Raw genomic sequence first — 24,900 nt, 5'->3', positions numbered from 1 at the left:
TATCGACTTTTACAAGGGGAACCGAGCACGAGCCTCACAGTCCCGCGTGCTTGCCGTTCAACGTTCGATACTCGACACTCCTCACCCGATCACAGTGACAAACCGTGTTGCGACCGGCTTCGGCATCGGTTCGATCTTTCCACGCTTCGTCTCTCGAATTTTACACCTCCTATTCTGAACTGACAGCTAACGACAGCTCATCGCTTACTTTTAAAATAGCCCAGCCGAAATCCGAACCAAACTCTGTATTTAACATCATTGTTACGCCGTATCGCTTTTTGGATTTGGCGTTGAACTTGTATTTTTCAGAATCGCTTGTAATTTTCGTTTAATAAAATACATTTATATTCTGGGTCGCGTACAAAGTTCTGTCTCGAGGAAATGAACACGCGTGGGAGGCTCAGGATCCTTAGCAACTCTTTAAGCACGGATGCATCTTCGTACATCGTCGATTAGAAGGAAAAGTACAAGAAAACTGAGTATGATATCATTATAGATACAATACATGTCGTTGCTCATCGATCGTTAGCCGTGTTTGAAGAAATTTTCGTTCCATCGTCTAATTGTGTACCTTGAATTGCAATTCTTTAAACAGAATTTTATAATCCAGCGCGATTTTCCTTGTAACTTTCGACAGCTGCCAGGAGAAAATCGCTACAGCTGTTTTCGAAGTTGCGATGAAGAGAAATGCAAGAAATGAAGGTAAAGCGTCAAAGACCCGTATAGACGTTGCAAGTGACTCAAAATGGTCTGGGATTGTCTGAACGATCTCTTTTCAAACCAGTTCGATTTGCTTACTTACGAGAGCGATTCTTGCCTATCGTGAAATATGAAGGTAGTCGTGCAAAAGATAAAGAAGAAAAAAAAGAGTATAAAACCAATAGTTGTGAATGAAATGGACATAATTGATAGACAAACTATATTAGATTGCACAGAGAGCTTTGATCGTCAACGATTCAATTTAGTTTCCTTCCTTTACGAGAAGAAAATCTATTTCGGAATAAATGTTGGCAAACCAGAGTCATCGAACCGATCTATCAGGTTGTAGGAAACGAAATGATCGATCTAAAATTACAACCTTACAGCTTTCTTGAAAATAATATTAATCAATCTATAATTCGTCAGATTAGATACATTTTAAATATTGTAAGACGAAGTTCCGATTTTTATAACATTGGTCATTGTTCATAATCTTTTTGTCTATTTTTGACGTTCGTCTATTTGATTCATTGTTCTGATACATACTTTGCCTTTTTATAATAGGAAGTTGATCATATTGTGTTTGCCTAACTTCGAGCTTCGAATTAACATCTGATAAATATCTATTATTTAACAGTACTTTTAGTTACTAACTTTTGGATAATTTTACACCTAGTGTTTAGCAATAACATATTCTTATCACTTATCAATGTGATCCTCGTGATTAGCTGTTTCTACTTAGCGACTACCGCTGCTTGGAAAACGCTCTTCAAAAATGCTAAGACAATTCAAAACATTGTCTGCATTTCAATGAGTTTCATTTCATTTCACTTGACTCGCTGAGCTTCCTTACAGCAAGCCAACGTTTTATTCATATACGATCGCATATTCATTGCCTTTAATTCGCATAAACTTCCAGGTAATTCATAAGCGACCATACAATTTAGCAAGTTGGTCAATCTATTATGAAAAAGTAGTGTATTTCGGAAAATAAAAGTTTTGCGAGTAGGGGTTTAAAAGTTGAAGGTGAGCCAAGTTCTCGACACGATTCTCGATTAAAATTCGTGGTCTCCTCTCAACTGGTAGCAGAAGGAACCGACATTCGAGAGTAGGGGCAAAGTTTAAGCCACTTCGGTTAAGCCACCTATTATTCCGTAGAAGGGGAAGCTATCTAAAATTTTCCCGAGCTTTGTTAAAACTCTTGCGAAAGAAATTTGAATATTACTGGAAGGCATTTCAATACACCAAGCGCACGTATTAATAAACGATACGTTATATTCTGACCAAATACTTTAAACAAATTAACGAGCTCGCAGCAAATACGATCGTTGTTAAATTTTCGAATGTTTTATAAGGGAACAATTTTTTGAAAAGTTAACAAAACACCACTCATATTGTGTTTGACCAACTTGAAGCTTCAAATTAATCTGATAAATGTATATTATTTAACAGTATTTTTAGTTACTAAATTTTGGACGATTTTACACGTTTTTAAAATGGACTATATCATATGCAACAACTTAGTGTTTGGTAATAACGTATTCTTATCAATGTAATCCTGATGATTACCTACTTTGCGATTACCGCTGCTTGAAAAACGCCCTTCAAAAATGCTAAGATAATTCAAAACTTTATATTTTGGATAAATGTATTTTGGATATTTTTGAATAAAGATTTATAGAAATAACGTGTTTTCATTAACACCTTAACCATTTACAGAACATTTCATTTATAATTCTTCTTATTCCACTCAGGCTATAATCGTGGAAAAGAATTCCAAGAAGCTGCTCGATATTTTGTCGTTACTAACTCATCTACTACTTAGTATAAAATTTCTAAACGACCTGTTTAGTTTTTGTAACAAGAAACTCGTCAAAATTTGGAATTGCTTTCTAGGTAAAGAACAGGTTCGTTTCTGACATAAGAATATAATCGCCACTAATACATCTTCCATCGTACATAACTTTTAGGTTCTATCGTGGATACATATATTAAAGAAAGTTTTTCAAAGGTTGGCGAGAGTTTTCACACAAATCTTGCAAATCGGCGAGATCTTCCGACACATCGGTCCTCGAGTCGATGGGGTCCGCGCGAAATTGAATCGCGAAACTTTCGTAACCCTTCGCCTTGCGACAAGAACTTTAATATCCTAACGTGGCAAGTTCGATATCGCGCCTCACCACGCTAATGCTTCCCATCGACCTGGATCTAGATCTTTCAAGTACATACATTCGTTCGAAACTTGTTTCGTGATCTTTTCTAAAACTTTCTGCAACTTTCATCAACTTGACACACGCGTGTGTATAGCACGAAAATATACACATTCATCTCCCTTTCAATTCATATGTCCCTCGTATGTTGCTCGTCAGTCAGAAAGATGAAACATATCCTTGATGGATTAAACATAATCTTCATCGTTTTTTAATTAATGAGTGTGTTCTCAAAGAATACGAACATGTAACATAATTGCTTGGTAACATTTAGTTTGTAGTCAATTAATCTTCTAAGTTGCGAAGGCGGATGCAATGGTCCATTGATGCACCCTGATACATAGTACACGCGTAAATGTGTAGCTATGCGATGTAGGCCACAATAGACATCAAAACGAGATTACCGATGGTGCTGTGCTCACGGTCCATTAGCTTCGATTGAATTACACTCGCCCCTTATGTAATGAGAATTCAAATTCCATCTTGGGTAGCCATTACATGCAACGGGAAAAGTAGCAATTATTTTACTTCCTTACTATGATGAAACATCAAATTGTTCGAAAAATACGATAAAAGAGTGTTTGATCGAAATCCTAGAAACGAAAAGTGTACACTGATATCAGCCGAAATAATCTCAACTTTTTAAAACGAACTCCTTTTTCTCCTCGAGAATGAACAATCAACTCGAAAGACATCAGGGGTAGATACTATCCGACAGACAGAGTCTCTATCCATCAGCTATATCCCCCTGCTTCAAACTTCCAACAACGCTAACTATTTGAGAATGATTCCGCGATACGAATTAAGCGAACCGTTGAAATTACTTAGTCCAACAATACGTGAAATACAGTCGGTGGAGCATTTCTCGATATCTGTGCGACACATTGGAGATCCGCCAGGCGAAATTTCCAGACCGACATTGCGTAATTGAACAGTGTCGCATCCACAAACCTGCTAGAACCACCTTTCCCATAAATCACAATCTAATCGACATTTTAACCGCAACTACGTTCGGAAACCTGTAACGTATTACGTTTCGTTGAATAATTTCGCCGATGTTGGCGAATGTTTCGGCTACTTCACCTGCGCGCGGTGTATCGCTATCGACTGGCATATATCGTATCGGTATGGTGATAAACAGCTGACTGGCATTCAGATTCTCGTGATAGTAATTAGTACAATTGATCGGACACAAAAGCCAATAATTACGTTGCTCTTTCTCGTTTTAGGCTACGGTTACAACGAGTACGTATCCTGACGAACTATCGTTGTGAAGAACACGGAGGTGTCAGAACGATCAAATATCTACAGGTACAGATTCTTATGAATGTATGCATTTCGATCTTCAGATGTTTCACTCGTAAAAATGTCCTTTTTGTCCTTTTAGAAATTTGCAAACTCCATTTGCTGAACCAAGACCGATCTGTTCTCAATCTCGTTGAAGAATATGCCAAAAAGCCCTATGAAATAAAGGATTTGTATACAACTACTATGAGAAACGACGAAAAATATTTTGAACCGTATATAAAGGATACAACAGATTATTTTAAATTTTCAAGCGCAAAGACACGAAGATTCTTCTTCCGCCGTAAGATGGATTATTTCGTTTCCTTTCCTTCGTTTTTCTCTCTCGCTATTGCCAGCCATAACGCGGGTATCATTTCCGCGAGAGTAGGTATCCATTGAAGATCGTCGTGTGGAAAATATGATACGTAAGGAATCGAATGTGTGCATGTTAAATTTTCGGACTTTGCACTGTCAAAACGTATGACAAACCGTACTTCGATCTTCAATTTACATTACAGAATCCCAAAAATTTCTCTCCATTTACGTATGGATTTTACGAATCCAACTGCAATAAAAATATTAAAATACCAGAGAACATACAGTGACTCGTGAAAGCGTTCGAACACTTACAGAAACTCTTTAAATGTGTAACCTCTACATATACTCGTATTTTCAGATTAATTTCATATTTTACCAATGTAATCACGGTAGACGTGTCTTATTACAGCGTGAATGAAATTTCAAAGAGTAGATACTATCTAGATAAAAATTTTCTGTAGTCCGAATAGCTTCGTGAGAGGTTATAGTCGAATCCCTACATTGAATTTTCAGGATGTTTATCATTAAAAATACAACAGTGCTGTGGAATGAAAGGATGTTTGAGTGTAGCGTTTCATATATAACTGCTAAGCTCGTTTACATGGTGCATTCAAATATTCCTTCCGTTCCTGACCTGGCTGTCGCTCTACAGCTCGACAACCCCTCCGTGTTCGAAAATTACGTTGAAATACAATGCATTCCTACGAGCTGCATGCTCTCCGGCATCTCTAGTTTGTGAACAATTTTCAAATACCGCACGGTCATGTTTGTGAAACTTCCTAAATAAATTTACCATAAAATATATATAGCAATTGAAGCATGGCTTTTAGATTTTTGATCTTTCAAGACTATGTTAAAGTTAATTAGTGTGCACAAGATACCAACCACTTATTACTCGATAATTGAAAACGTTTATCTTCTAAATTAAGATAAACATCATACATAAATTAAGCTTATTTTAAACCTCATTGTTGAATGACAAGGAACGGCGAGGAACTTATTTTTTGTTTATCTTTAAGATTCAAGCCTTAGTTTTAAGTTTTAGTTAAGCCTTACATTTAAATCTCAGTTTCAAGCCTTCCTTTTAACTCTTAGTTTTAAGTTGCGTTGTTAGTCTGAAGCCTTAATTTTAGTATATTGCAAAGATCGATATATTTATATCTATCCAGAGAAGCAAATTTTTTATGGATATTTTGGTCTTTTCATTGGTCTTTTGTTACTCTCATTGAGCATAATTTATCTCTTTTGAGTCATCCATAAATCATGTTGCAAGTTTCTAAAGCAGAAGTATCAAATTCTATGTTTCGTTTGTGATTTCCATTAATCCAAACCGCTGCTAAATATATTGATGTCGCATGTAACACAAAAATGATAAATAAATCAGATGAACCTCAAAACGTTGCACACGAAAAAGCATCTTATGTCACGTCTATTCTGTACCACGTCTGTAATGATACGAAGTCTCGTAAGATGTCAGGTTTGTTCTGTACCTCACATGTTATGATTTTACCTAACATAACCTAATAATAATCGCAGTTTAGATTTGTAGAAAATGGCAAGTCGTTTAAATATTTTATTAACATTTGTACGTCAACAGCATTCAAAACCATGGTATAAAGATGCTGTCAAATATGAAAAACTTAGATATTATCCAATGTAAGAAAAAAGATTCTATTATGTTTTATATATGTGAATATATTTTTTATCTATGAATATATCATGTTTTACCTGCGTTTATAAATTGTTGGTGAAAAATTATTTTTTGTTTCAGTAAAAAAGATCATGTAGATCCTCCAATTACACCATCAAAAGTTTTGATGGTTCACAGAGTAAAACCTTGGAAGGGCAATCCTTATTGGGAAAAAAATATACTTGCAGATTTAGGATTCGAAGAGAGAGTAATAAATTAAACTTAAATTTTAATTTTAACTCTAAATTGATTTATGGCTTTCTTCAACTTTGTTTGTGCTCCATATCATCTTTTGCAGAAAGGAGATCCAGTATTCGTAAAGAATACGCCAGAAATGTGTGCTATGCTTTGGAAAGTAAAACATCTAGTAAAAATTGTCCCAGTAAAATTACCCAAAAATTTACCAAATACAGTCGATGATTTAACAGAATATTATGTACACGAAAATGGAACAGTTTACAATACTGGAAAACTTGACCCTGTACGTTACCAAGCCACCATGGAAGTTAAGAATTCTATAAAAAGGATGAACCATTATACTATTCGGGAACAGCTAAGGCGAAAATGGATAAAAGGAATTCTTATATAATATAATAAATATCATATGTATAAGAAATAGAGAAACAACCATTGAATAAATAATACACTTTATTTATATAGGCAATCATAACAGCGCTTATTATGTATTAATTTTTAAATAGTGTTCAAATTTCTTAAAAATAATTAAAAGTTTTTATGTCTTATGAATAATATTTTATTACTAATATTTTACAACCACATACATTATTAATTATGTATTATTATAAAAAATCTCATTGAAATCTATGTCCCTGCAAAATTTTGAAACTTATTTGCATATTATAAAATAAAGAAAATAAGAAAATTGTTGCTCCTTGCCAAAAACCTTTATCATTTGATCATTTAGGAAATCAGATAATGATCAAATGTGATATTGATATGTTTCATATAAAAAATATTTTTAATCTTAATTTAATAAATTAAGTAAATCTTTTTGAGGATTAAATATTTTCAGAACTAAAGTACTTATAAAATTTGTTCAAATCTACTATATTAATATTTGCAATAAAAATTATTGCTTCTTAAAAAAAATAAAATATTTTAAATTTAATAATATATCAACAAATAAAAGTTTAATACTCAATATTATTATCAAATAGATTGTATTTATTTATGTAAATTTTACAAAAAATTTTTGATTTGAATAAACATATTTATTTAGATATATTCTATAGATCTTGATTATTTAATTTTGTCTTTAATTTTGTCTTATCGTACCTTCTCAACATCATGTTTAAGTCGATTACTAATATCAATTAAAGTAAATTCATAAATTTATTTATTAATTAATATTTATATATTACATGTATAAACTATTTTATAAACAATTTGGTGTAAGTACCCTGAACGTTGCACCAAAAAATAGTTTAGTCTAGGAAATATTTGATCCCTTTATTTGGCAAATATGACATAAGACAAATATTTTAATTTTTTTCTTACCGTAAGATACATATATATATATATATATATATATGCCAATCTTATACACATTTATACGTTCCTCGATTCATGCGAACGTTGTTAACTTCTTCAAGGTGATTTATAAGAGTTAAAAATAAGTGCATAATTAGAAAAATGTCAACGATGGATGACATTCTTGAAAGTTGGGAAGAGATTGAAGAATCAGAGGTGAATTGTTTTTTACGTAATATTTGAGATCGTGTTATTTAAACTTCATTTGATAATGAAATAATTATCCTAACCTATGTTATAGCAAACGTACCTAAAATGTTAATTTTAAGTTCATTATTGTCAATAATACGAATTTGCATATTGCTACCACGAAAATAGATTATCTCTGCGAATTATATTTATATAAAACTACTTACTGTTAAATAAATAAGTATCCATGTGGTTAATGATAATAGTGAAAATAAAAATGTATTTTACTTGAAAATATATATTTTTGATTGAATCAAAGTACATTGCTTTCAAATACTGATATATCTATTAATTTTATAGATATATAAAATATAGAACATTAAATATTTTAGACTTCTATCTTCTAAATAGATTATTACTGAAATATACATAGAACAATGGCACTGATACAATATATGGTTCAATGTATAAGTTTGTAAGTATTACAAAAATGTATTAAAGAATTTATATAGATCTTCATTCACAGTATCTTTATTATTTAAATATGAAAACAAAATTACATGAAGAAAGTAAATAACATATGATATATTCATAAAATCATTACAAAAATCTAAATTCAAACAGAATACTTAGAAAATGAGACAATATTAATAGTTTAAATATTTTTACACTGAATTGCATATTGTGTTAATACTTTTGTTTAATACTGTTGTACCAAGTAACATTATTGAATACTTCTATATCTTAATAATAGTCAAATTAATTAAGTAATATTCAATAAATTTTAGGTGCTTGATAAAAAATTAGATGCCCTTCAGTTGAATGCGGTAGAAGCATTAGAAGAAATAGAATCTACGAGGTAGGTTTTGAAACATCAAATATATATATGAAAATATATATAAATTTAAAAAGAATATAAACTTGGAATTTAGAATTATCATGTGTTAAATATTGGGTTGAATGAAAAGTTATTGAATTCGCTGTAGAATATTGTTATAACATTATTATGTAATTCATTAGTCATTATCCTTTTATTTTTCATAACCTTATCTAATACATGTTCTATGCTTGAAGTTATATCCTGATTTATTCAGTTATTCTTTTGTTATAAAAATCATTAAAAAAATGTTTCAAATTCATACTCGATACTTATTACTTTATGAGTTTCAGAAGGGCACTACAATTATATATACAATAAAGAATATTCGTGAAATATATGGAGAATGTATTATTAAGATTTGAATCTATCAAATATGATTTCAAAAATATCAATCAGGAGATTTTGATATATATGATGCACCATTATTGGAGAAACTAAAATTAATAAATAAAGATGATTTATATACGACAAAGATTGTAAATAAACTTATATTAAGATCGTAAATAACCTTATAATGACATTTTAATATGTTCCAAATATGTATTGTTGAAATGCTCTGTTGTTTTGAAATGATTATGAACTCTGTATATACTTTCTGTATTCGCCATGTAAATGGAAAAAAAACGAAGTAAACTATGTAACGAAATATACATTGAAAATTCTACAGTAATGGAAATTATTTTCTCAATAGTCACATATAGAGAAAGGCAAATATTTCATGATAATGCTTGAAAAAGATAGTACTACAAACCAATGGAAAACAAAACACTTGATCAAGATATACACACAGGAAATAATCTATTACAAATTGTTGTAAACAAATTAAAGACTTTGAAATAAGTTATTAATAATTGGCGCAAGTAAGTGAATACCTGGAGAAAAAGCACTAGAGAAGCAAGGGTTAATAGGAAAGAAATCGTGTTTTATTAAGATTACTTGTTTACATGTGATGAATTTAAAACTGAGAAAAAGAGTAAAAAGAATTAAGCCAGGAAATTATACTCCAATGCTCCATATTCATTGAACATAGTATCATTGTTTTGTCATTCATTCAGATTGTTGTAAAATCTAGGTGGGAAAGGAATGAGATTCTTATAAAGAAGGAATCAAAATGTCTGTGGAATATTGGGGGAGCATAATAGAAAATATCAGAGATTATATCATTGATTGAACAATTCAATTTGTATAAAAATAATACAATGCTATCTATAACAGAAAAAGCGGGAACTTTCCACTCAACCCAATATATAAAGTAATATATGATTCTATGGATAAAAAACTGCTAGCATGAAAGCACTAATATCATAAAAAGATATTTGCAATGCACTATTTTAATTTACAATTATTATTTAATTGCTTGATGTGAAGTATTACGAATGAAAAAATGTTAACAGTATAAAAATAGTTACAACTTAATATATCATTTTGTAATGCCTTAGTTTCAAAACCAGTCACAATACGAGTACCAGGATGATAATGTTAGGGGAAGATGGTATGCGGTCTCAATATGTACCTCCAAAGCCAACGGTAAAAATATTGAAAAGACCTACAAGAGATTCACAAGGTAGTGGTGATGGACCTTTGGTGAATGGGGATAAACCAAAACAACCTATTAAATCTTTAAAACAGGTATATTTTCATTATTTTAACATGAAAAGTATTACAAAAATTGTACAATTAAAAATTTTTTAGAGGGAACAAGAATACGCAGAAGCAAGAAAAAGAATTTTAGGCGAGGAGAAAAGTCCAGAGGAAAAATTAATGCAAGAAATAAATAAAATTCAACCAAAACCAATAACTCCAAGTAGCAGTGGGCTACCAAGTAATGTTCTTCGTATGCCTATTGGACCAGATGGAACACGGGGATTTAATGTACGCAGGTAGCGCGTCTTCCAGGGTTCAGTTCTTTCCACCCATCCTTTTCCTCCTCTTCCTTCACCTTAACATAGGGAAGAGAGGCAGCTATGAGGCTGATGGCAGAAAACAAACTAATCTTTCTGACCAAATATGAGCAGAATGCTCTTACAATTTTGAATGGAGCATAATAAGAATTGTGCTGCAGGACACTGTTATAAACAGATTATATACATAAAGAAACCAAGGTTATAAATTGGCGAAGTTAAGTCATTATAGAACTGATAATATTTTTTACTGGTATAATATTGTCAGTTTTATTAATATCTACTATGTTTAACGAAAATATTTAATTGAAATAATTGAAATCTACAATTGTCATTCTAAAAACATTAAAATGAAATATCTAATTGCAATATGATATAAATTAAATTATTTTGCTTTTTACAATTGTACATGCTTTTCAAAATATTGAAACTAATTGTATAATAAAAGATTTCTCTTTATATCTCTCTTCGTTACATTTGAGTAGTTATTTGTTTTCTAATTATATACATATGTATATATATGTATATATTATATATATAATATATATAATATATATATGATATATACATATTAATATACATATATAGATATATAATTTTATTTTTTTCCATTTTATAAATGGAATGTTATTATTATAAACAGAAAACATGTAATTTTATAAATATATAATTTTTTAATTTTTAAATATATATTTTTATGAAACAGTTAATTTTACCAGAAATTTTTTAGATATTTACTACATTTTTTATTACTTTTACCATGTAAAAAAATAATAAATATCAACAACACATAGTAATATTCAGTACTGTCATATTGTCATATAGGATAGCCCAGCTAAATGGGATTACCTAAATCTGCGTTATTTATTGTTGTATCAAAAACTTATTAGGACAAAGGTATAGTATTTCAAGGTCCACGTACTACATACGAGGGCGAAATTGGCTTTTTCTCATGGTCACTTTTGTTTTTACGAGATTTCAAGATCATTAGCATGTTTTTTAATAGAATCTTATATTTATTCTTCAATATCTTTGTAGAGTGTGAAAAAATTAATTCAACGACCTCAATAACCACATCTTTCCCAACATATTATTTCAAGATATTTACGTCTGAAGTATGTAACATTTTCGCGGATATTTCATAAAGACGCGGGAGGCCTTACGGAGCTTATGTTTATATTAAAGCATTGTTGCCAGATTTATTTTCACTATGGTTTGTACCATGTTTGTACTTAAACTAGATCGTGAATAAATAGTGTAGTTGGTAGTCATGGAATTAATATGGTGGTTGAGAACGCGTGCTAAGTGTGGGTAGTTCGACTGATAACAGAAAAGTATATTTTTCTCATTTTAAATAAATAAATAAATTAATAGAAAAAAAAATTCTGCACTATATATAAATTTTATGTAATACGCATTCTGAAAATATGGCAGAATCAGTTGGACCAATACTTCATGTAATTGTCGTTGGATTTCATCATAAAAAAGGATGTCAAGTAAGTCACTTGCTATTTTAGTTAAAAAGGCTTAGTAATCTTGTCTTTTGAGACACTGTATTATGTATTTTTCATGATAAAATCCTGTTTGGTGTATTGTAATGTTTAAATCTTGTCATCTTTTTATATGTAATATATTATAATCGTATTTTTACTAAATAATGTTTCAAAATTAATTAACTATAAACATTTTTACATTTATAATATCTATAAATGGTATTATATGTTATTATTAGGTAGAGTATTCATTTCCTCCTTTGGTGTCTGGAGCTCCGAATGAATGTCCATTAGGTTGGAAATATTTACCAACTCTTGCTTTACCAGATGGATCTCATAATTACGACGAAGATACAGTTTACTTTCATTTACCTAGTTTGAATAATCCAAAACGTACAATATATGGTATTTCATGTTTTAGACAAATTCCTGTTGAGGTAATTAAAACATTAAATCTTTTATTTTCTATATGTCTTAAACTTGTTTTATTTTTTTGGTAGATTGCTCTGGTAGCAATCACAAGTGCAGTAAAAATCTTAAATTGAAGCAAAAATGAGTTTCAATAGAGAATAATAACAACTGTAATAATATTTTTGTTTTACAAACTTAATAATGTTTAAATGTCAAACTTCAATATATTTTGTTGCATGTTGTGTAATTTTCGAGAAAAATAGTTTTGAAAATAAACCTTACGTAATTTAATAAATCTGCAATATTATAATTAATCTTATGATGATCATAGGAAAATTTATCAGTATGTTTTATCAATATATTGTCTTTTACCAATATATATATATTTTTTATAAGTATACAAAATCAGTCTTGTCCTGATTGGTAAAAGACAAATATATTGATAAAACATACTTAATCAATCTTGATTTTATATATTTACATAGTATTTCAAAGTTACAAAAATATTTCTGAAACTCAATAATTCAGAAGATATTATCTACAAAATTTGTTAACATTTAATTTTGATATATTTAACTACCACAAGACTTCAGTTTTATATATATATAGATATATAGACATATGTTTTTTTGTTAGTATTGGCAAATACTTTTAATATGAGAAAATTTAAGTAATTTCTTATTTTACAGTTCTCCAGATGAAATTTTATTTTTAAAAGTTTGAGAAAAGTATCATTACATTTACTTAAACTCTCCCCTACAACATGTCAATTTCTTGCATGTGGTTCATTTGGAAGTTAGCGTCACAATAAACCATTAAACATCATCTAATGTGCAAATTCAGGTAGGAGGCCAAACAATTCTATGGCTAGTTGATGGTTATACATGTCAATATTGTTTATATATCAATTGCATTGTAAATGAATATCTAAAGTTTGATTCCATAAAAAAGTATGCAGTAAAATATCTGTACTACAATATAAAATTTCAAGCTCTTTTTCTCGAAAACTATACAACTGATCAAAAGAGTTTTTCCTTACCTCCTCCTTTATAAAAGAACCACATTCTTGTCAATTATGTTGTATATATTTGTTATACTGTGTATCTTTATATTATGAAAAATGATATCATTTAAACATTTATGTATTTTCAGAAATTAAAAAATCGTACATCTGATATAACAAGAGGTACAGTTCAAAAATCTGTGTGTGTATTAAGTACTTTACCATTATATGGTCATATTCAAGTAAAAATGGCACTGATAACACATGCATATTTTGAAGAAGGTGACTTTAGTAAAGTATCATTATTGGAAGATACTTATCATCACCTTAACTCTTGTATGAGTTGTGAGAGTCAAATACCACCACAAATCTTTGTTGGTAACTACTTTTTTCATTTTCAATTGTCAACAAGTATCATCAGAATCAAAATTATTTCATTCAAACATTTTCAATTCAAATGAAGATAGCTTGAATAAATATTTTATATTAAAAAAATTTATGTTTATAGGATTATCTGCAAGAGATTTTATATTACAGTTTCGCCATAAAGTTCTTTTACTATTTAAACTACTTCTACTAGAAAAAAAAATAGTTTTTTATCAATCACCGGTTCAACCATTATGCGCTACAATATTAACATTACTCTCATTGTATCCTGGCATGATAGAACACGGTTTACAACAAGCTGCATGTGTCAGGTAATATATTTAACATGAAAAGAGAAAAGAACTACTTTCCTTTAATTATATTATTTTCATGAGTTATATTTCATTGTTTTTTTTTTAGACCATCCAGACCCATGTCTCCTATTCCAACATTTGATGAGGAAGAAATATCAATAAATAGCATTGATAACAATCTATCTTCTACAAATTGTGTCAAAGAAAGCATATCTGATAGAATGGCAGTGCATATTAACGGTAATTCAGATAGGAATTCATTGTGCATAAACGATAATAAAGATATTGAAACTATGGAAGGTAAATGTATGGATGAATTTAAAAATATAACAGTACAAAAAAATAATAATGAAAATGAAAATTTAAATATGAAAGTTATTGAAGTTGAATCAGCACAAGAATGTACCAAATCTTATGCAGAAGAAAATAATTCTATATATTCTTCAAAGCCAAATGACAATATACACAGGGTACAGAGTATACATACAATTACATTAAGTACAACAGACACTGATAATACACTGCCACGTGATACAAGTAACGATGCACTTTCGGACGCACGTTTGACAAATAATATTACTCAAATTGCTCATATAAATCCGGAACTGTGTGGTTTACCCTTAAACATATTTACAAAGGTACGAGGATATAGATCAATAATTACATTATATGTAAAAAGTATGATAAATTGTTAATAATCTATTAATATCTTTAAGGGTTATCTATGTTTGCCATACCTGTCTTTACCATATTTAGATCTTTTGGCAGATATTAATGTCAGAGGATATATAGTGGGTGCAACAAATGTTTTATTTAAACAAAAAAAACAACTTATTGATGTATTAGTAGAGGTAAATTTTAAATGGAGTATTTCTTTTCGAAAAAAGATATAGTACTAGTGACAATCTGCTTTATTAAAACGTGTTAAGGTTGAAAATACGAGGATAGAAACAAGCGATCCAGAATTAAGAAGGCAATTACATCTTACAACTGAAGATCTGAGATTTGCGGATTACATAGTCAGACATGTAGCAGAACCACGCAAAGATATATTTTTGGATGGTGTAGGATGGGAAGGTGGAGACGAATGGATTAGAACTCAATTTCGAGTTTACTTATTGAGCATGTTGAGAACATCTATGCAGCAAGATACTCGTCAGTCTGATCATTACAATTCTGCATTTATAGCTGCTTGGCGCTCGACGAATAATTATAAGATATGGAGTAATTCTAATAAGCCAGAAATTAATAATATAGAACCAGGTCATCCATTTGCAGGACAATTATCAGTGCAAGATATGAAATTACGATTATCACAGTAAGTATCTAATAATCACGGTAATAAAAAAATGGGATAATAAATATATAGAACTAAAGTAATACATTCATTCTAGTACAATGCAAAATACAGAAAGCGGTAGAAAATTAAATCAAGCAATGGCATCGACTGGAAGAGCGGTTGCAACAACTGGGAAAGCAGTAGGTAAGTCCATTTATGCATACAAATCTTTTCATTTAAGATAACAATAAGAAATATCTCCATATAATATAAGAATATATTTGAGGAAGGAATTGCGATCCTTTTTTATTTTTTTAAATAAAACTATGTAAAAAGATTCACAAATTTTTCAAATAGGGGTTCAATAAATTTTATTATTATATAAAAAACTAAATTATTTATGTTTTATTAATAATCAACTCATAAATTTCTATAAGGTCATATTTACCATTACATAAGAACCTAAATTCGTAAAATTAAAAATATGTATATAAATAAATATTATATAAGTTGCAGCATAAAAATATATGTCGATTTCGCGGTCATCAAATCTTTAAAATTTTTAAACATTTCGATCTTTCTATAGCTAGAATTAACGAACGTTAGCGTATTTACTAGGGGCTGATCATAATGCAAGGTTCTATTATAAATACATGTATAACTGAATTGATGGCAGTGGTAGAATTACAGTATTTCTTAAGATAATTGTAGTAGCTATATTGATTATTATATATTCGTGCATTTACGTTTTATAATACTATACAATAAAATAATCAATGTTATGTTTAATATTCGTTTACAATTTAATAATTAGAATTATCTCGTTATTTCAATCTAAAGTAAAATTTCAATTTCTAACTAATAAAAACGCACGAGTAGTACAATAGTATTCGATTCGATTGATGCAATCAGAACTGGCAGAAGAGTATCAATCGAATTACAAGGAACTTGTGCATTAATTTCGAAGAAAAGGACTTCTCTTTTGTTTGCGTTTCAATAATTTAAAGAAAAAACATATATCCGTAGTAATAAATTTTATTTCAACTCTTGCATAATGTATATTATGATTTATACTATACATATTATTTCTGTCTTTTATATATATTTCTTTTTCTTCCATGCTTTTGTCTATTCATTTCTGCACTCACTTTTTTAGTTTCTTCTTATTCGTTTATTTCTTTTTGCTGTGTCTGTTTTTCTCCATTCACAACTCTCATTCTTCTTCTTCTCGTGTCTTTACCTCAAACGTTTCTGCATTCTTAAATGAATTTGAATCAATATAGGAATTGTTTATTTTTAGTACTTTTAAGAATGTTAAACAATTTTCAGGACTAATTGGTTGCTATTGAAGACGTATACAAAATTTGTTAAAAACTTGTTAAGCCGTTAATAAATTTGCTTGAGAAAGGTGATATAGCCTGCTTTCGGAAAGAAAAAGGTTATAAATGATTGTAAATTTATTTATACAATAACCTTCTTCCCTTTCCAATTTTTTATTTGTGAAAATAACTTAAGAAATAATATTCATATTATCAATGCTAGCTATGTAAAGATCTAGATTACATTAATCGTAAAGAAATTTCTCAAGAAATACTTCAAACCAGCCCCGTTTTCGATAATCACCGACCGGTACAAAAATATTATGATTTGCACATTAATCACAATTGTAATCAGTCTGATCTTAATTTCTAAGAATTATTAATATTTATATATTAGAATGGAGAGAAATGCTGTTTCTATTAAAACGTATTGAAATATTTGATTAAAATATTTCATTAAAAAAAGTTATAATTTTCGCTGAATCATCGAAATTCTATTTCTGTAACGAAACATCGTATGGATGTCGTGGAAACATTGTTAAAAGACAATGAATTCTTTTTTTAAATAAGTGTCTACCATTTATTTGCAAAGATTGATATTCTACGAAATCTTTTGTCATCAAGTTTTATATGTAATGCGTCTACAATTCCAAAGAATATTAAATCCATCATGCACAACAAACTTCATGTTTAGTTTTCAAGCATTACTTAAGTTGTAAATACATCGCTTGAAATTGAGTCTTTTACTACAATAGATGTATGAGAGATACCGAAACCAGTATTTTTATATCGCAGACTGCAGGCTCGCATTAATATTGTAAAGTAAAAGAATAAAATAAAATTTAAATCCATAAGAAATTGTAAAATCACAATTATAATTCAATGTTATTGCATGAAATGTGGCAAAGATTATTTTCAAGGCTGTCATCTTTTTTTAATGACCGCTTTGCAAGTTACCACTGCTATTAAAGGACATGACAAAAGTTACTACATGAGACGATGACATCATTCGCATCTTCCAAAATGGAATGGAAAATATACGACATACGAATACTGAGAACAAACGATACATTTTTGAAATTCTTGAAATTCTCAACGTTTGTCTAGAGATTTGTAGAGATTGTACCGCTTGAATTATTACATCATATTCATTATACGTATTTTGCACCAATGGTTATAGGAAAAAGCTGTTCAGAAGGGATCTAATAGACCATTCAAAGCTGCACTCAAGATGATACAACAGGAAAGAAATTCCTCTGAGGATCATTTTTTGAGAAATCTCAATTCTTCAGATAAATTAAAAGATAGTTGTCTTATTTGTTAGGTGGTGCACTGTCACAAGCTAAAGGAGCTTTCTCTAACTGGTGGAGTACATTAACGACAGTTCAACCAGTAGAGGAAGGAAAGGCTGCTGTTGAAAACGAAGAAATTAATGTATCTACTAGTAATACAAATTTTGGGATGGTTGCGGATTAATACGAAACGATATACAAATTCCAGTTATTTGTTAAAATGATTATGAAGCTAACATTTTTTTCGAAACGCACAAGGAATCATCTCGAAGTGACTATTAAAAATTAATAGGAAGAGTTTGTATTTTCTTTAACAGAAGTGATTCACATTAGTGGGTGAAAGATCGCTCTTGAAATTATTTAGTCCAATACCTTGAGGTTTATAGTAGACATAGAGAAATAGTGAAAATAGACAAGTTTGGTAATAAAATCTGAGAAAAGCCATTTTTTCTTAATAATATATAGAAAATTATTACATTTTCGTTAACTTCACTCGTTAAACACTCATCCACAGATGGAAAAAGTCAATACGCGTGAATTAACTTCGAAAATGTAAAACTCGTACATGTAAGAATTTTGTAATTCACTTCGGGATGACCTTTTTGCTGGATGAAAAAGTCTGAGATCGGAGCCTCCATATCTAATAGACAGGAGTAACATGAGGAATCATCGAGGGTGCCTTAGCGGAATTGTATAGGTTGCAGTTGGCTAGCCGACAAAGTACGAACGAGGCCGGTTCGATTTTTGCTGTCAGGACTCTCATTTTTTCTCGACTCCTACAAGAGTGATAGTATATCTACTATCTCTAAATAAATATGTTAGAATAAAAGTAATTTATTCATACTATGCAAATAGCATGTATGTAAAACAGAGAAGTTAGCTACTTCTCAGAAATAGATCATGTAAGAAAAAGTATAAATCACAAACCACATAGTATAAGTACTTGTAATAAAATTTTGAATAATAGAATGTATCAATGTGATAAATGTGCTGAAGAAAGGTATAATGTATATTTTTATGTTAATATTTCGTTTTATTAGCTCGTTAATTATTTTCTTCTCATGATTGTTGTGATCTTTCTAATCGAGTAATAGCGACATTATTAAATAAATATAAATTATTTTGCAACAATATTTATTTTTATTCATGCGGTAAGATATATTTTATTGACAAGTACCTGGACCTTTATTTCGTGTGTGTATGTGTGTGTAGTAATATATAAGAAAGAAAGAAAGAAAGAAAGAGAGAGAGAGAAAGAGACAAAATGGAAGAAAGTATTTAAATATCCAATTGAAATCGATACTATTTCAATAATATTATAATTATGAGATTATTTTAGAATATTTCAATACACATTATATTTTTCTTCTTTTCTTTTTCGAAAGGCCGACCACATTTTATTTAATAGTGGCTAGCTTCAGAGATAATAACAGGAAAAAAATTAAAATAAGGTGCTCTGTACATATATTTTATACTTTTTACGCAGATTACCATCTTTGTTTTAAAATATAAAAAGTTTTATTTAATTTTAAGTATAAAACGTTAGAAATTCTCTACAAAATATAAAACACGCGTTAATCTTATACATCTTATTAAACTAGAAAAATCAAGATATGTGTAATAGTTGTAATCTTTTTCTATGCAAAAATGTTTAAACAATTTAATGATTTTTATAATCTCGAAACCAAAAACAGTAATGTATTATTTATAATATACTGCTGTATCTGTATAAATTATATATGCAATATAAAGAACCTAAATTCCACGCTTATAGCAAATATATAGAATATTTACATTATGTTAGATTAATAGATAAGCAGTCGACAATGTATGTATTTAAGTAAGATAGGAAATTCATTAGAAATCTGTTTCGTTAGCTAATTATACCACGATATTTTAGCAAATTAATTCAAGCGTTTAAAATAATTTTTTACAATTAGAAATATTTACCAATTGAATTTAAATAGTAATAGCGAGATATGAAATATTTAAGTAAAATTGCATTGCCTATTTAATAAACTTTGTATAATTATAAATATCCATTGCAATTTTGTTACAGAAGTTGGAAAAAGTTATTGATGATGGATGTATGTACGCAAATTGGTTATAACGATAAGTAAATTGGCAATTGTAAAATTTTGTTTATAATTATCAGAATTTCGCATTAACACAGAAATATGATAAACAATAATAATTACTTTTATTTATGTATACGTGCCAAATTTCCTGGCACAAGGTTTAAAATTTCCAATAGGAAAAAAGTGAGTTATGCGAGATTCATTAGTATAAGAAATCTTTTTTGTACGTATGTATTTGGCTTTCACACTATAAAACTGTATTGTACTAGTCACCGCATATATGAGTGTATGTATGTATTATGTGTTTTACACATAATATGACAAAATCTATTGTATTTTACACCAATTATAAATGATGACGTTTTGTTTGTGTATATACATAGATATCTATAATGTGTAAAGTAAAAACTTCGTTAATTTTTATTTAGTTATTTATTCATAAAACAGGGTTCCCCAGATGTGATAGTATTTGCATTTTATTTAGTCTAATATTTAGTTACATCTTATTTTCTTAATGTATTATATGTGCCATGTATTTATTATTTTGTTTTTTGTTCTTTATACAAATTTTAATTCATTGAAATCTTTATTAATATTAAAGCTAAGAAGAGATTACATACATATTATTTGATATTAATTAAAAACGATGTACTGTATAAATGTTAGAACGAATGAGTGAGAAAGTATAAAGTTTGTTAATTTGTAATATTTACCTCAAATGGCTGGTAAATTGTGTATTGTACGAGAAATTATTATATAAACCAGATGTCTGATATCGAACGTTGCCCTGGCCTTTTATTCGATTAATTCGATCCAAAAAATTATGGATATAGAATCTCTTATATTCTAAGAGCAATCGGAAGAAATATTTTTTTATCTAATTAGAAAGATAACATCTTCAACTTTAAGTACTTCTTGTTAACATTTTTACCATGTTAAAATCTTTCGTCGCCCGAAAATTGTAAATAATTTCCTGATTTACAGCTGTTTAGGTGAAATTTCATCTCTTTATATTTAGAAATACAAGTCATTTATAAAAGCTAAAATATATATCATAAATGAGTAATAATTCGTTTGAAAAATAGCCCGATAATAAGCCATTAAATATCATCTTTCGATTAATCCAGGCAAGAGTTAATGTTTCACAGCTGATCAATCATGAGACGTTCAAACGAAGATAGTAGTCAATACTAGCAACTCAATTCATAGAAAATTCTTAGTAGAAAAGAATGTATATATATGATCTTACTTAATGATGAATTTTCTGAGCATTAATTTTTCTGGTAAGGTACTGTTACTAGATTTAATACTCCATAACGTTTATCTATAAAACGATATAAAATAGTTGATGGTAAGAGGTTAAGAATAAGTTGTAGTAATGTATTCCAAATCCATTTATAACAGGCCATAGTACGCTAGAAATATATACAACAAATAGTTTGATAAGTGAAAGTTTACATTGCATTGTTGCAAAAGAAGAAACTTTTGAACATCTGTTGTAGCTTAATTTAACGTGTAATAATTGAATAATAATTAATGATGATTATTAGTTTACAAGTCAAAAAATAGAATTATAAAATTGTACAATTTTACTTAATTGATACAATAAATGTTCAATTTTTTAAATAATTCGTTAATAAAACATTTTCAAAAATAAATTCATTTACTCTTTTAAATACTCCATATCAAATTGATCTCAATCGTTTAGGATACCTTATGTACGGTATGTATGGAAATAACTTCGGAAATAAATTAAACATGAAAATAATTAAAAAATTTCATGTAAACACATGTTCTATTTATTTAGCTCGCTACTTTTCTCGTAATAATATAAAGTAATGAAACGAATTTAATGTCATGCCAGTTTACGAACAACTTTATTGATTTCATTCAGAATTTTCAGACGTACCTTTTATTGCGTCTTTATTCTGTTCACAGATTTAAAAAAGTCCATCCTTCGCTACTAAAAAATTACATTATGATTTCTCTTTATAATAATCGTACGTAACAATAGACAATCGAGATAAGGTAAAGTTTTAACTAAATTCTAAATGGATATTAATAAAACAGGACCATTGTATTTATTCGAACTCTATTTAAAAATACATAATAATAAGACATCACTTAAAAATAAGAAACTTTACTTTCAAATTTTTGAGACATTTTCGGCTATAAAAAGATAAAGTTGAAGTTAAAATCAGCACGCAAAATTATTCATGATTAATAGATGATAATCTTCTAAAAATAATTTGAAATATATTGGATTCAATCAGTCTATTATTAAATTTGCATTTCCTCAAGATTAACAAATGCATATAATCAAATTTATTTTATTTTATAAAACTTTGAAAGAATATGCAAAGTTATCAAACGCTATTAAGAACTACACATAGATGCATTCAAAATATATAGTTACGCGTGAAATTATTTTTAAAACAATAATTAATAGAAAGGGAACATCAACATCTATAAAAAGAAATATCGATCTAAGTAACATTTTAAGCGGATTGCAGGTTCAAAGACTTAATTATACAATTTGTTATACCCTTACGAAAAAATAAGATTAAGTATAATTAAATAATTCATATTGATAAAGACTGTCTTGTTATCGTTTCACCTATATACTATGTAGCTGTAGATGTAGTTTATTTATATTTATATTCTTACGTATGAATCATGTTTTACAGACAATTCTGTAGAATTTTAAATAAAAATGTGAATTGAGTCCGTAAAGAAACACAATTATTTATATTCATCAAAATTTTTACGAATCTTAATGTTATGATTATGATCTTATGTATATTTCTAATGTATATTTTCGTGTGTATCTACGTTAAAATGTAGGATATCTTGTATCAAATAATAAATCTTCGATATTAAAAAGACTAATACGCCACAGTACAATAATACTATAAATCATGTTACTAGGACATAAATGGTAATTTGAAATGAGAATGAATCTGTATATATGTATATATACATAATTGATACAATTTCATTGTAAAAGATTAAATACACATATCGTTCTTTTATGAACATGAACACGGCAGCGCATGCATAGGCATTCATATACATATATATTGCATTGCATGTGCTTAAGTACAATAGATTAATGAGTATGATGTGAATTCCATAAAAGAGATTGGACAATTTTTCTTATTCAGAGATAAAGGAATAACTTTCTTGAACAAAATAATAAATTAAAAGGAAGGTAGATTATGGTCGTTCGAAATAATTTGTTTACGTATATTTTCATTAATTAGAAGACTAGTTAGCGACATCAGTGCCTACTATCCGAAAGTAGCTATGTAATAGGTAACGAAGAGAGCAGAGACGATCTGAGTGTGAACAGTGACTGGTCAGCCGATGTGCCGAATAAACATCGTAGTTCACCGATAATACCCGAAGTCGTAAGGTGGCGAAAGAGACTATTGATGCGAGTGAGACAGAGAAACTCGTGCGAGTGCCATGGTGAAGCGACGTCACTGTCGTTGAAATACGTGCAAAAGAAAATTGGAGTGATTTTAAGACGCTGATGGTTATTGTTCGCTACAGTGACTTTTTTGTGATAAATCATCGTGTTAACAAGTGGCGCGTTGTTTCCGTATATATAAGTGACAAAAGATAAACTTGCCGTAAGATTTCTGGAGGAAAAAACTAGTACGTATACTCTCTCGGAGTAGCAAGTAGTGCGATTATTACGTGTATGTGCCGGCGTCTAGAATATACGTTTGTGCTGTCGCGTAATCGGTGTTCTGATCATAACAACGATCTGCCGTGTTAGTTGCAAAGAGTATTCGCAACGTTTATGTTTTCTTACTTGTTACTATCCACGTTAAAACTAGCTATGCAAGAAAGGGATAAATCGGTAACTGGCTGGTGGCAGCCATTTTCCAGATGAGTTTTCCCCTTTCTTTCGATAAGCAAAATGCGCTATGCCGTGAAAGAGAAAGAAAGAGGTAGTTAGTTAGAGCAAAAAGGAAAGAAACAAAAACTAAGTAGGAGGAAGAAAAGGTGTTTTATTATGTTTTACAAGGTACGTTAAAAGACAGAGCATTTGTTAACTGACCACTAAAATTCATGAACACGACTCATACACTGTTTCACATCGATGAGCATGTAACCTTGTTGGTCAGTACGAAAAAGATAGAATTATCTAAGGAAGTAGCGATGAAAAGAATAAGGGTAGGGAGGGGTGGAGAGGAAATAGTGTAATACGGACAATATAGAGATATCCTGTGGTACATTTATGAACAAATCGTTCATAAACATGTATCACGATCATTTCTGTGCTTTCGTAAGAATCGTCATGATGTCAAGTCTAGTTTCCAAGTAACCTACTCCTTTGAAATCTTTTAGCTCATTAAATACTAACTCACGAATTTCTTATGATAATGAATTTCTGTCGACCATATATGGTAACATACTAAAATTGTCAAACGAACATTCTCAATGCGTTGTTGGAAAAATGCGAGGGGTGGCTCACTGATTTGATCGCGCGACAAAAATACCTCGTACTTCTTTATACTTCATTTCAAGTTTTAAGCTAACTGTTATGGCTATGATACAGGATTTCGCCGCACAACAGGTTCAATATCTTGTTTCGACCGATTCGATTCTCTCTTAACTTGTACAAATTTGTAGTCATTCTGTATATCGTACTGCTTTTGCCGTGAATTT

At 29.4% G+C, this 24,900-nt stretch overlaps 5 protein-coding genes and 1 long non-coding RNA gene across 14 annotated transcripts in view; 4 read left to right on the top strand and 2 right to left on the bottom strand.

The window, feature by feature from the left end:
* Positions 1–24,900, bottom strand: part of LOC139986030 (uncharacterized) — an 81,893-nt gene that overhangs the window by 35,353 nt on the left and 21,640 nt on the right. The gene's annotated exons all lie outside the window — the stretch shown is intronic.
* On the top strand, positions 6,016–6,868 carry Mrpl30 (mitochondrial ribosomal protein L30). The gene is made up of 3 exons (XM_072001062.1): positions 6,016–6,170; positions 6,286–6,412; positions 6,503–6,868. The coding sequence occupies exons 1-3, from the start codon at positions 6,067–6,069 to the stop codon at positions 6,791–6,793; spliced, it is 522 nt and encodes a 173-aa protein (XP_071857163.1). The 5' UTR covers positions 6,016–6,066; the 3' UTR covers positions 6,794–6,868.
* On the top strand, positions 7,617–11,124 carry LOC139998488 (SUZ RNA-binding domain-containing). 3 transcript variants are annotated; one of them, XM_072023061.1, is made up of 5 exons: positions 7,617–7,911; positions 8,245–8,359; positions 8,673–8,743; positions 10,204–10,393; positions 10,457–11,124. In XM_072023061.1, exons 2-5 carry the CDS (start codon positions 8,348–8,350, stop codon positions 10,646–10,648), a joined length of 465 nt encoding a protein of 154 aa, XP_071879162.1. In that variant the 5' UTR covers positions 7,617–7,911; positions 8,245–8,347; the 3' UTR covers positions 10,649–11,124. The 3 variants fall into 3 exon arrangements, with proteins under 3 accessions (XP_071879162.1, XP_071879161.1, XP_071879163.1); XM_072023060.1 differs by lacking the exon at positions 8,245–8,359; XM_072023062.1 differs by lacking the exons at positions 7,617–7,911; positions 8,245–8,359; positions 8,673–8,743 and adding an exon at positions 9,063–10,016.
* LOC139998489 (uncharacterized) lies at positions 7,773–8,223 on the bottom strand. The gene is made up of 2 exons (XR_011803310.1): positions 8,112–8,223; positions 7,773–8,005 (listed from the first exon to the last, which is right to left on the bottom strand). It is a non-coding gene; the product is annotated as an uncharacterized lncRNA (long non-coding RNA).
* On the top strand, positions 11,537–21,004 carry LOC139986018 (late secretory pathway protein AVL9 homolog). 3 transcript variants are annotated; one of them, XM_072001016.1, is made up of 9 exons: positions 11,537–12,161; positions 12,398–12,595; positions 13,722–13,950; positions 14,081–14,270; positions 14,359–14,890; positions 14,969–15,103; positions 15,182–15,570; positions 15,647–15,735; positions 20,202–21,004. In XM_072001016.1, the coding sequence occupies exons 1-9, from the start codon at positions 12,093–12,095 to the stop codon at positions 20,219–20,221; spliced, it is 1,851 nt and encodes a 616-aa protein (XP_071857117.1). In that variant the 5' UTR covers positions 11,537–12,092; the 3' UTR covers positions 20,222–21,004. The 3 variants fall into 3 exon arrangements, with proteins under 3 accessions (XP_071857117.1, XP_071857116.1, XP_071857118.1); XM_072001015.1 differs by having other exon boundaries at positions 11,538–12,161; positions 18,175–21,004; XM_072001017.1 differs by lacking the exons at positions 11,537–12,161; positions 12,398–12,595 and adding an exon at positions 13,321–13,412 and having other exon boundaries at positions 18,175–21,004.
* Tlk (Tousled-like kinase) overlaps positions 23,638–24,900 on the top strand; it is a 30,846-nt gene continuing 29,583 nt past the window's right edge. For 2 of the 5 annotated variants that reach the window (XM_072001002.1, XM_072001003.1), the window contains exon 1: positions 23,639–24,256. The gene's annotated coding sequence lies outside the window, so the exon portion shown is untranslated. Of the gene's footprint in view, positions 24,257–24,900 lie in introns of all 5 variants that reach the window. The other 3 variants (XM_072001014.1, XM_072001006.1, XM_072001008.1) reach the window with 3 other exon arrangements.

The sequence above is a fragment of the Bombus fervidus genome, chromosome 3 (genome assembly GCF_041682495.2).
Source record: "Bombus fervidus isolate BK054 chromosome 3, iyBomFerv1, whole genome shotgun sequence".
NCBI lineage: Eukaryota > Metazoa > Arthropoda > Insecta > Hymenoptera > Apidae > Bombus > Bombus fervidus.
Note: the sequence above shows the minus strand (reverse complement) of the source record. Positions and strands in the feature narration are given on the sequence as shown.

Excerpts from the sequence above, each read along its gene's own strand:
- Mrpl30 (XM_072001062.1), top strand. The coding sequence starts at position 6,067 with ATGGCAAGTCGTTTAAATATTTTATTAACATTTGTACGTCAACAGCAT. Across the intron at positions 6,171-6,285 it reads AAACTTAGATATTATCCAAT|TAAAAAAGATCATGTAGATC; the intron begins GTAAGAAAAAAG and ends TTTTTGTTTCAG. Across the intron at positions 6,413-6,502 it reads ATTTAGGATTCGAAGAGAGA|AAAGGAGATCCAGTATTCGT; the intron begins GTAATAAATTAA and ends CATCTTTTGCAG.
- LOC139986018 (XM_072001015.1), top strand. The coding sequence starts at position 12,093 with ATGGCAGAATCAGTTGGACCAATACTTCATGTAATTGTCGTTGGATTT. Across the intron at positions 12,596-13,721 it reads TTAGACAAATTCCTGTTGAG|AAATTAAAAAATCGTACATC; the intron begins GTAATTAAAACA and ends ATGTATTTTCAG. Across the intron at positions 15,104-15,181 it reads TTATTGATGTATTAGTAGAG|GTTGAAAATACGAGGATAGA; the intron begins GTAAATTTTAAA and ends AAACGTGTTAAG.
- LOC139998488 (XM_072023060.1), top strand. The coding sequence starts at position 7,858 with ATGTCAACGATGGATGACATTCTTGAAAGTTGGGAAGAGATTGAAGAA. Across the intron at positions 8,744-10,203 it reads GAAGAAATAGAATCTACGAG|TTTCAAAACCAGTCACAATA; the intron begins GTAGGTTTTGAA and ends GTAATGCCTTAG. Across the intron at positions 10,394-10,456 it reads CTATTAAATCTTTAAAACAG|AGGGAACAAGAATACGCAGA; the intron begins GTATATTTTCAT and ends AAAATTTTTTAG.